We start from the raw sequence: 12,146 nt of genomic DNA, 5'->3' as shown, positions 1-12,146 counted from the left end.
GGGGGGGGGGGGGCATTTTCTCAATTGAGGTTCCTCTTCCCAGGTGACTCTAACCTGTGTCAAGTTGACAAAACCTAACCAAGACAGTCTCTGACCGAATCTGGAGCTTGACAGTTTGCCTAGCTAGGCTGACTGGGCAAACACCTGAGACCCTTCTGCCTCTGTTTCTGCCTCCCAGGGCTGAGATTACAGCCGTCGTGTGTGGCCACACCTGACTCTTACACGGGGGCTGGGCATCCAGACTCAGGTTCTCATGACTGTACAGCAGGACTGTACCTGCTGAACCATCTCTCCACTCAGCCCCCGCCTCCCTCCCCTCCCTTTCCCTCCTCTTCTTCTGACACAGTCTCACAATATAGTTTAGATTGGCCTGGTATTCATTATGTAGCTCAAGCCACCTTTCCAATTCAAGAGTCCTCTGCCTCAACCTCTCCAGCACTCAGATTATAGGCCACTATGCCTGCCTTTTTTGGGGGGGGGGTGGGCAAGATCTCACTATGTAGGCTGGGTTTACCTTGAACTCAAGATCTTTTTGCCTTAGCCTCCTGAGAGCTGGGATAACAGGGGTCTGCCACCATGGCCAGCTAATCTAAAGAAATAACATTCATCCAAATGAGAAACCCTCTTCCACAGCCAAACTTGTGGCCAAGGGCATTCTGTTGACACATCTGTCTGAAATACAGGTGAAGGATGTTCCACTGTACTCACTGTCATTCAAGAGGTACTTGTCATAGGCCTAGGAATACAAAGAGAAGCTACAAAGACACTGATTCCCCAGATCAGCCTAAAGCATGGCTGGAAGAATGAGCACACTCATGGATTTGGATACGACAACACCACCTTCAAGTCTCTCGGGAAATGATGGATCATTAATTCTGGCTGTCCTGGAATTGGCTTTGTAGACCAGGTTGGCTTTGCATCTACACTCCTTTTCAGGGGTGGGGGCGGGGGAATTCCAGTTAGATCTGTCTCATATATTGGAAAAGCAGATTCTGAGTGGAATTAAGAGATACTGGGCACAAAGTACAGAAAAAGAATTTGCTATAATCAGTACTGAAAGAAAATAGTTCTTTTCCTCCTCCTCCTCCTCCTCCTCCTCCTCCTCCTCCTCCTCTTCTTCCTTTTTTGGTTTCTCAAGACAGCGTTTCTCTGTGTAACAGCTCTGACTGTCCTGAAACTCTCTTTGTAGACCAGGCTGGCCACAAACTCACAGAGATCCGCCTGCCCCTGCCTCCAGAGTGCTGGGATTAAAGGCGTGCGCTACCACCGCTGCCGCCGCTACCACCACCTGGCTGCGAACAGCTCTTTTATGCATGTGTGGTTTTAGGAAGGCCTTCCTATTCAAGATGCAAAGATTACATCATACAGAAGTCCCAGGCAGTGTTCTGTAGTGTCCACACCATGTTCCTGCCAATCTAAGTCTGTCCTAAAACTCTGTTATTGAGGGACTGAAGGATCAGCTCATCAAGAGGACATTTCATCTAAGCAGGGTCATGCTCTAGCTTTGATTCCTAGAAATGGACCACCCCAATTACTGAAAAAACAAAAGCGAAAGCCAGTTTACTGAAACTACAAATACACACACACACACACACACACACACACACACACACACACACACACACAGGCTGGGCATGGTTGTCCACAACTGCCATCTCAGACAGCACTCAGGAGGCTGAGGCAAGTTCTAGGCCAGCCTGGGATACATTGCAAGATCTTGTCTCAAAGAACAAAATGACAACAACAACAATTTTTAAAAAAGGCCCAGGAAGATGATGACTGGGGAAAGGTGCTTGCCGCCAAGCCTGGTGACCTGAATTTGATCCCTGGGTCCCATATGGGTCCCATAAGTTCTCCTCTGATTTTGACACACATGCTGTGGCACGCATGTATTTATTTACACAGATACATAAAATAAGTCAATGTAACAAAAATTAAAACCAGGGCTGGAGAGACGGCTCGGAAGTTTAAAACACTTGCTGTTCTTGCAGAGGACCTGGGTTTGAGTCCCAGTACTCAAATGACAGCTCAGCAATTGTCTCTAATTCCAGTTCTATGGGATCCAACACCCTCTTCTGGCCTCCTTGAGCACCAGGCACACATGTGGTGCATAGACACACATGCAGACAAAAACACCCATACACATAAAATAAAACTAAATTTGTTTGTTTGTTTGTTTGGTTTTCAAGACAGGGTCCCTCTGTGTAGCTCTGGCTGTCCTGGAATTGGCTTTGTAGACCAGGCTGGCTTTGAACTCATAGAGATCTGCTTGCCTCTGCCTCCCAAGTGCTGGGATTAAAGGCATGTGTCACCACTGCCCAGCGAAATTAAATTTTAAAAGATTAAAAAAACAACGTTCAAAAAAGGACAATTTACAATCTTAGGAGAAAATACACTGTAGCAAATATAAGTGACATGTAAATCAATGTAGTTAATAAGAAGAGAAATTACCTGATAGAAAAATGGGTAAGGAATCCCAGAAGGAATTCACCGTAAGGGTATCACAAACAGCCAATAGAGGTGAAAAGCCGCTTCACTTCATTGGCAGTCAGGGAGGTGAAAATAAAAACATGGGATGACATTCTCTACTCATCAGATTGACTACAACTTAAAACTGAAATCGAGGATATGCAGTGTTAGTGTATGGAGGGCATTCATCCTCATAACTGCTTAGCAGTAGTAGCGACTGGTCCACCTCTCTCTGCTGGTGTCAGTCAGGCTGAGAGGAGGAGCTGAGGCAGGCCTCTGCGACCTTCCAGGTGTCCCGGGAAATCAAATGGGGGTAGGGTGAGGTGGGGGGAGTGACTGCTTCAAAATGACCCAGACAGCTCAATGGCTGTCACGAGGCTGACACAAGATGCAGCCAACAATAAGGATTTAGAATTCTGAAGGCAGCGAGCACAGGTTTAAGTATGAAAGGTGTGAAGGGGAGAAGCCTCTAGGACCATCATCTCCAGCCTGCAATCTGGAGCGCATGTGCTGTGGGGATGATGGCAGGAATCCCAGGAGTCTGGGCTGAGTGGACCAGGTGCATTCGGGAGATGGACAGAGTTTCCCTGTCAGGCCTGGGCAGAGAACAGGCTGAAGCTGAACCCAGTGGAGCTATGACTGACCCAAGTCAGTCCCAGTACGTTTGCCTGATGGGCCCTGGGGTGTGAGGTGGCCATAGGGGAACACCCACAAAGGACAACTGTCAAGTGCCTATTCAGGGTGGGGGTGAGAAGGAAGGGGCATCAGGGGCACAGGCAGGGCACTCCTCGTGGCTGTGAGCAGAAGGAATGAGGAGACAAGAAGAGCCAAGGCCAAGTCCAGCCAACAGGTCTTCTCTCCTGGGCTAAGCTCACTTGTCCACTTCATTCATCATTCCAAAGGAATTTTACAGAACACCAGCAGCCTGCCAGGCACGGCTGAGATTTGGGGCGATACGGCAGTGAACCTGACAGGGCACCTGCTCTGGAGGTGCCGTGGAGGAAGAGTCCAAACGGAATAAATAGTAAGATAATCTGGCGGAAAAATGCTGTGTGGAAAATAAAATGGTGATGAATTAGGAGTAGGGGCGGCTGGTGGGAAGAGAAGAGAGGGGTGAGCAGCTGATGTCTGACAAAAAAAACAACAACAACCACCCAGCAACCAAAGGCAGGGAGGGAGCCCCAAAGAAAGAAGGCGGGCACTGCAGGCTGAGGCTAATTGCATAAGACAGTGTTTGCTAATAAGATCATGTTAAGAAAATGAGGCTTTTTTCATTTGTAAAGAACTCATTAGTGAATTCTATTTTTAGTTCTTCCTCGGAGAGTTTAAAAACTAGGCAAACATTTGTTTGTTGGGAATGGTGGGGAAGATTCTAGGTCCTCGAAGGACCCCATGGGGATGAGCATCAGGGGAGGAGGCAGAGGGGTTGAGAAGCACCCACCTGCCCCGGGGCGTCACGTCCAGAAAGAACTGCACAAGGGCCAACAGGTTGTGGTGGTGATCCGAAACCCAGCTGAGGGCGCAGCACAGAGGCTGGAGCTGTGGGGACAGAGGCACCCGGGGGGCTCCTGGAGGAAGCTGTCTTCACCTCTGCCCTGCTACCCGGCGTACTTAGGGGAGCCAAGGGGATTATGAGGGCCGGGGACCCCTGAAGAAACTGCCAGTGGTGCTCTCCCCATCTAGGGTATGCTAGGGACAACAGTCTGCAGAGCCCAGGCTATGGTACCTTTCCAGGCCACTCTTGGATGTTTTCCAGTAGTAGGAGCAGGAGTTGCTGGAGGTCAGTCTTGGGCAGCAGGCGCAACCCGACATCCAGGCCTGCACGACACAGCATCTCCATCAGACCCAAGATGCTGGCATCGGTGTAGGACCTCGGCTGGACTAGGAAACACAGGATCAGGAACTGGAAGGAGAGAGAACCAGGATGAGCAAGGGGACACAGAATGGGGGAAGGGCCAAGGGGACACAGAGTGAGGAAAGGGGCTTGGGGACCAGTTCCCTGGAGACCAGCAGGGCCCCTGTTCTGTGAACCTCTGGCTATCCTGGCAGTCACAGGTGGCCTGCAGGCTTTCTGTAGCATGGGTACCTGGGCCACCACTGAGCCTACAGTGGTGCTGAGCTGCTTCACTATAGGCACCTGGTGATGCTCCCCAACTAAACTGCAACACTTGGGGGAGAGACAGGAAAGGAAAGTTTGGCTCACCCTGTAGATGTAGCTCAGCTTAATGTCCAAGGCCACTTCCTGGGGAGGATCCTGTGGTTCCCAGCAGCCCAGGCTGGCCTCACCCTCAAGTACGCTGACATAAAACAGAAACAATATCAGTATACATGACAGGGAGTGATAGAGGAGGTGTACAAGGAGAAAGAGGCAGAGCCAGTGGAACAGAGAATGCTCAGAGGACAAGGCCACTGTTGAGGTGTGTCCTGTCATCGTTGGCTAGGACAGACCTTCCCCTTTCCCCAAGTAGGGGCTTAAAAACATTTATTATGGCCGGGTGGCAGTGATGTACACTTTTAATCCCAGCAGTTAGGAGGCAGAGGCAGGTGGATCGCTGAGTTCGAGGCCAGCCTGGTCTACAATGGGAGATCCAGGATAGTCAGGGCTACACAGAGAAACTCTGCCTCAAAAATAGCAACAACAAACAAAAAAACAAATAAACAAACACAAAAAAAAATTATTATGCCACTGAAATTCTGAGAGCCGAGGATCCAGGGCCAGCCAGCTGGGAGGTGCTTCTTCAGGTCATCTTCAAGATGCTGGGTGGAGCTACCTTCATGGCAGGCTGGCCCAAGCTGGGAACCTGTCTCTCAGCTCATCCATGCAACCCTGGATCGGGAGGTTCCTGCTTCCTGGTCACACGGGGCTTCTCAACACGGTGTCTGGAGGGAAGTACACCTCTGACAACCTGATCTTGAAATGACATCCCATTGCTCCTACTGATTTCCATCAGTCGCACAGGCCAGCCTGACTTGGTGTGGGTATGGACTACACAAGAGTATGAGGAGGGTACATCACTGAGTGGGTGGTCACTGGGCGGCTGCCTCTTACATGCTGGACATTCAGATGAGGTCTCCAGCTTCAGCATTCTGGGATCTCGACAGCAGGAAATCCTACCTCTGATCCCCCTATGATCTTCTACAAAAGCCATCTTTGCCTGTTCAATGATGGTACCCACTAAAAGAACCACATGGTAACTCACAAGGGGGCTCAGCAAGTGAGACAAGAATCAGAACAAAGCTAATCCCGGCACACCCCACCAATGGCTGTTGTTAGGAACAGGTCCAGAGTGGCCAGTCCCTCCAGTGAGGGGCAGATTTACTCAAGCACCAGCTGAGATTGGTGGATTGGGGTAGGTGAAGCAATCCCCTCCCTGAAAATGAGAGTCACATACAGCCAGCCGGGAGCTGCTCCTAGCAAGGATGGTATAGGCATGAGGGGGCAGCCCTGCATACTTCCCAGATCACTAAAATACTCTCTTGCAGACCAAATGTACATTAGCCAGTTAAGTGGGTTTCAGGTAAAGCTCCCCTCTGCTGTCTCATTCACTTCTCTTTTCAGCTATTCCTGGTTAGTCTCCAGATCATTCTGTAGCTGAGGATGATACTGAATTTCTGATTCTCTACCGCCTGAGTGCTGGGATTACAAGTATGTGCCACCATGTTCAGTTCATGTGGTACTGGGGATCGAACCTAGGGTTTCATGTTTGCTGCTGCTGCAGCTCCCGTCCTGACTTCTCCACTCTTAGGAACGTGCTTAGAGTCCCTGGACCCTCAACAGCTGCAGATGCTGAGGGTGACAATGACCTTGAACAAAGTTACGGGCTCTAGCATAGTTGTTCTGGCCCTGGGCACTGTCAGGCACCACCATGCAGCTTCAGGAAGTTTCCTTTGTCTTTACTTCTTGGCCCTGGGTTTCACAGAGGGGAAAGAGATCTGTCTCCTACATCCCTGGGAAGTTGGTGCCAACAAACTAAAGTTGGTAGTGGTGTGGGGGAAGCTGGTGCTGGGCTCAGCCTTTCTTTTGGATGTTAGCATTTATTAGGACCAGAGAATGGGTGAGGCTGGGGTTTGCACATCTGGGTGTATACTGGGCCTATGCCAATATGTGAGTGGGTGTCTTGGTTCGTACCAGCCTGGGAGCAGGCACTGGATGCAAGCATGGGTGGGCATGTTTTCAGATGTTCACAAAGAGTCAGGCAGCCATGGTCTGCTACAGAGAAACAGGATTTCAGACAGTTTGACGCTGCCAAAGGGAGAAGGAGCAAAGAAAGTGTGAGCTGGCGACATGTCTTTTTAGAACTGTCTGAGGAAACGAAGTGTGGCTGTGACAGAGCCCTCTCCTCCTTGGGAAGGGATGCCAGACTTCCCAAGTAGAGCTACCTTCCCTTGTGAGTGCCAGATATTTTCCAGCCCTTCTTTTTCTGGACAGAAAAATCACGAGGGTCCTTTACTCACTGCTGGCATCTATAACTGCTAGTCTAAGTGTGATTTACTTACATATTTGGCAGTGCTGGGTAATGAACCCAGGGCCTCATGCATGCTAGGCAAGCACTCTACCCATGAATTATGTCCTGTGACTGCTATTCTAGATGTAGCATTGGCTAATTCTCATGACTTCACCTAGTAAGAGGACAAAGAGCACCAGGAATTCAGGGCCACCAGTTCCCATTCTTCTAGCCTGAATGCAGCAGTTTATGAGTCAGCTGACAGTTCCACAGTCAGTTACTGATGTGCGCTCACTGCCTACCTTAACGACCTGGAGTCTGAGTTTCAGTCACATTGTTTAGACTCATAAAGTGATCAACTGACTTCTTCCTATACGTCAACAACTTGCTTTCCTTGAAGGATTGAAAAGACATAATAAAAAAGCCGGACATGGTGGTTCATGCCTGTAATCCCAGGACTTAAGAGGTAGAAGTAGAGATAGGAGGCTCCGGGTTCAAGGCCAGCCTCTGCTACATAATGCATTTGAGGCCAGTCTGGGTTACATGAGACCCTGTATCAAAACAAACAAACAAAAAAATCAAAGGCAGAAGAGGAGGAAAAAAGTCATATTCAAGCCAGCATCTGGGGCTGGAGAGATGGCTCAGCAGTTAAGAGCCCTGGCTGCTCTTCCAGAGGACCCAGTTCAATTCCCAGCATCCACACGGCAGCTCACAACTGTCTGTAACTCTAGTTCCAGGGGATCCAGCATCTTCACACAGATATACATGCAGGCAAAACACTAGTACACATAAAATAAAAATAAATAAATTATTTTTAAAAAGGCCAGCATCTGTGGAGCACTGTGACATTCTCAGAGGGAAGATGGTAAATATGAGTACCACTGCTACCACCACAAAGGCACACCTGGTATTGTGGACTATTTGTACACTATGTGAAGATGTATTGCTGTGATTGGTATAATAAATAGCTAAATGGCCAATAGACAGGCAGGAGGTATAGATGGGATTTCTGGAGAGAGAGAGGAAGTAGGAGATGAATCTAAGCACTTGAAAGATGCCAGGAGACACAGAAGAAGCAGGATAGGCAGTACATGACAGAATGTAGATTAACAGAAATGGGTTAAGTTGTAAGAGCTAGTTAAAAACAAGCCTAAGCTAAGGCCAAGCTTTCCTAATTAATAATAAGTCTCTGTGTTGTTATTTGGGAGCTGGCTGGTGGAACAGAGAAAGACTCATTACATATGGCACCCAACATGGGGCCACATAAGGCCTGAGAAAGCTAAAAAAAAAAAAAAAAAAAAAAAAGGTTCAGAATACAGAATTGAATGCGGCTTCCTGGTGACCATGGTCTCTTGGATAGGCTCAGCTTACAAAGGCATGGCTCTTTTAAGAGGCTCTGCTGTGCAGCTGAGCACAAGAGCAGCCAGCGCACTGGGTAAAAAAAGTCTGCTGCATCTTGGACTCAGCACCTTCCCAGAGCTGGGACAGTTAGGTGCAGACCCTGGGAGGGGGTGGTGGAGCCAGCCATCAGCACACAATGGTAGCCTAGTAGTGTAAGATTTGGCTCACATAGTCAGAGGAGGCTGCAGATGCACAAAAAGTCAGCTCCAGACCAAGAAAACCTCTAAGCAGATATAGTATGTTTAAATAGACTTAGGTGTTGAGAAAAAAAAAAGAAAAAGAAAAAGAAAAAAGTGGGTATAGACAATCAAAAAAGTAATTTAAAAATAATAAAGTCTTTAAAGAGTAAAATAATATAAAAGGAATAATCCACATAAGGATGGGAAATACATAGGGTGTCTGGATCCTGTATGGTACTTGGTTGATTTTGAATTTTTTAGATGCTAATGTACAAAAAACAATAGCTGTTGAGAGACATTAGATTATGGAAACTGCTAAATTAAACCAATCCATATATTTTAAGAATGTCTTCACTTCAGATTGGAAGTCAAAAAATATGTTGTATTGGGGTCATGCCTTTGTTTACACGGGAAACAAAAAGTTATGGTTCTCTTCAAAATTAATGAAGTTCAGATTTGATTGGGGGAGACCTCCTGAGGAATCTTGACTACAGACATGAGAAAAGAAACCAAGAAAGACTACAGGACAGATAGGGGACATATACGCTGATCCCTCTACTGTGGGAACAGCTCTGAGTCTGGATGAGACATGATAAATCTTGTTGGCTACAGAGTCCTCATGACTTATTAGTACATGCCATTCTTTTTTTTTTTTTTTTTTTTTTTTTTTTAAGATTTATTTATTTATTACGTATACAGAAGAGGGCGCCAGATCTGATTGTGGATGGTTGCTGGGAATTGAACTCAGGACCTTTGGAAGAGAAGTCAGTGCTCTTAACCTCTGAGCTGTCTCTCCAGCCCACATGCCATTCTTTCATAGGACATGGATAGAGGTTTGGTTATACAGTCCAAAAGGACTTATAAAGTTGACAGATACCTTTTACCTGCTGAGACATAAAACAACAACAACAACAACAACAAAATCATCTTCAGCTGACTTGTACACACTACACATTCCATATTTGTGTTAATACAGATGTATATGCCACCTTTAAATGTTTTCAGAAAAAAAAAAAAAAAAAAAAAAAAAGACTAGACACCAATAAAGACTCGTAGCCCAGGTGATCCAGTTTCTCAGAATGCCTCTTTTGCGGTTTCCTCAAAATTATTCATCCAGAACAACTTCAAAGCTGCTAGCTAAGATGGTCCAGCCTCACAGACTGTCCAGTCAAGACTTCAGATAAGCTCTACACTTTCCCATCACATAGAGACTAAACAAAAAACAATACAGCGGGGCTGGAGAGATGGCTCAGAGGTTAAGAGCACTGACTGTTCTTCCAGAGGTCCTGAGTTCAATTCCCAGCAACCACATGGTGGCTCACAACCATCTGTAATGAGATCTGGTGCCCTCTTCTGGCTTGCAGGAATACATGCAAGCAGAACACTGTAAACATAATAAATAAACAACATAATAAATAAATATTTAAAAAAAAAAAAAACAATACAGCTAGCTCTCCCAGGACTTGACCATTATCCCAATTTTCTTAGGGTCCCCAAAGATGCAGTTACCTCCAGACAACAGGAAGCAGTCTAGAAAACACAACACCCACATTCCCAAGAGGCAGGGTGGATGGTTTTTGGTCATTTGATAGGTTATGGCTATTTGTCATCATTTAAGGGGGTTGGTTGCAAATTGTTACTGGTTACGGTAAAGGGAAGAAACTAAGCAAGGGGAGGTTAGATTCAAGGATCTCTTTCTGAAAAGAAAAAAAGGGGATATGGGAATGATAGGATAGGAAAGACAGGATAAAAGGATAGATTACTGAATCTACTTTAAACTAAAAAGCAACTATTAATCTCAAATATTTTACATTGGCATGGATTTTCTATATTGATACAAATTTAAGGTTATTTTTGTTATAAAATACTCTATGTTTCTACTCTTGTTTAAGATAATTTTGTATACTGATACTAATTTAAGGTTATTTTTGTTATAAAATACTCTATATGTTACAGTTTTTCTTGTTACCAAGTTCAGAAAAAAACTTACATAAGAGATATAAAGTTTATAAGGTTGAGAAACATAAAAGCTTAAGTTGTTTATCTAAAAAGATGTTTTAAGATCTAAAAAGATACTTTTTAGGATGGTAATACAAGTTATGACAGAAAGTGGTTTAGAGGGCTGAAGAGATGGCTCAGAGGTTAAGAGCACTGACTGCTCTTCCAGAGGTCCTGAGTTCAATTCCCAGCACCCACATGGTGGCTCACAACCATCTGTAATGAGATCTGGCGCCCTCTTCTGTGTACATAATAAATAAATAAATCTTTAAAAAAAAAAAAAAAAAAGAAAGTGGTTTAGGTATAAAACCTTGGACTCACTAAGATAGGATAATACAGTACTTTCTCTGAATCTGCCAAATACAAATGGACTGGATATTATAAATGTAATTTTTACCTGATAATGTTCTTTTTTTTTTTTTTTTTTTTTTAAAGATTTATTTATTTATTTATTATGTATACAGTGTTCTGTCTGCATATACACCTGCAGGCCAGAAGAGGGCACCAGATTTCATTACAGATGGTTGTGAGCCACCATGTGGTTGCTGGGAACTGAACTCAGGACCTCTGGAAGAACAGCCAGTGCTCTTAACCGCTGAGCCATCTCTCCAGCCCCTGATAATGTTCTTATATATATAGTTTTACTATGTTAAAGTTAAAGCCTTTCCTTTTTATTTAGACAAAAAGGGAGAAGTGTGGGATATTTGTACACTGTGTAAAGGTGTACTGCTGTGACTGGTGTAATAAAAAGCTAAACAGCCAACAGCTAGGCCAATAGGCAGGAGGCACAGGCAGGATTTCCAGGAATGAAAGGAAGTAGAGCTGAATCTAGGCACATGAGAAACACCAGGAGACGCAGAAGAAGCAGGATGGGTGGGTGGTACGTGACAGAACATAGATAAATAGAAATGGGTTAAGTTATAAGAGCTAGTTAGACAGATTGCAAGCCCAGCGCCACTTTGAGATCTTTGGCGGCAGTTACCTCTGCAGCTCACACACGATTGAGCCTGTATGATAATGAGTATTCAGAGACGGGTAATGCCTGGGGGGCGCTCACCAACCTAAGACAGAGTGCCTGTGTGGCCTGGGCAGGCATCTCCATGATGGGTAAGGTGACCTGCTGACGTCCCACGCAACCTATGTCAGAAGCTCATTTTTTAGTAAAAGGGGGACCTGTAGGGCCCTGGCCCCTGTTTTGGGTAACTGTTGCCTTGCTTGCTGACCTTGATCTTGATATCCTCCTTATGCTAATTCCCTGCTGGGTTCCACCCTCCTGAATGCTTAAGGGAAGTTCCTTGTCTGTGTATCCTGCATAATGGGCGTTAACAGCTTAGATGCAAGATTGTAAAACATCTGTAGCGAACTTCTGCCCTCTGGGGTTCTCCCATTGTGCTGTAAGCCTGTATTTAAGACCTCTTCCCTCCTTCAATAAACAGCATTCGGAAGAAAGAAAGAAAGAAAGAAAGAAAGGAAGGAAGGAAGGAAGGAAGGAAAGAAAGAAAGAAAGAAAGAAAGAAAGAAAGAAAGAAAGAAAGAAAGAAAGAAAGAAAGAAAGAAAAAAAAGAGCCAGTTAGAAACAAGACTAAGCTAAGGTCAAGCTTTCATAATTAATAAGAAGTCTCCGTATTGTTATCTGAGAGCTGGCTGGTGGGAC

At 45.7% G+C, this 12,146-nt stretch overlaps 1 protein-coding gene across 2 annotated transcripts in view; it reads right to left on the bottom strand.

Annotated features, from left to right (window-relative positions):
• Nucleotides 1-12,146, bottom strand: part of Fam178b (family with sequence similarity 178 member B) — a 135,633-nt gene that overhangs the window by 36,688 nt on the left and 86,799 nt on the right. For both annotated transcript variants that reach the window (XM_059282204.1, XM_059282205.1), the window contains 3 exons: nt 4,673-4,766; nt 4,196-4,372; nt 3,911-4,008 (listed from right to left, as the gene is read on the bottom strand). In XM_059282204.1, the coding sequence (XP_059138187.1) occupies nt 3,911-4,008; nt 4,196-4,372; nt 4,673-4,766 (369 nt within the window). The remainder of the gene's footprint in view (nt 1-3,910; nt 4,009-4,195; nt 4,373-4,672; nt 4,767-12,146) is intronic.

This window comes from Peromyscus eremicus, chromosome 16_21 (assembly GCF_949786415.1).
Source record: "Peromyscus eremicus chromosome 16_21, PerEre_H2_v1, whole genome shotgun sequence".
Classification (NCBI taxonomy): Eukaryota; Metazoa; Chordata; class Mammalia; order Rodentia; family Cricetidae; genus Peromyscus; species Peromyscus eremicus.
The sequence above is the reverse complement of the archived record's forward strand: the minus strand, read 5'-3'. Positions and strand labels throughout refer to the sequence as shown.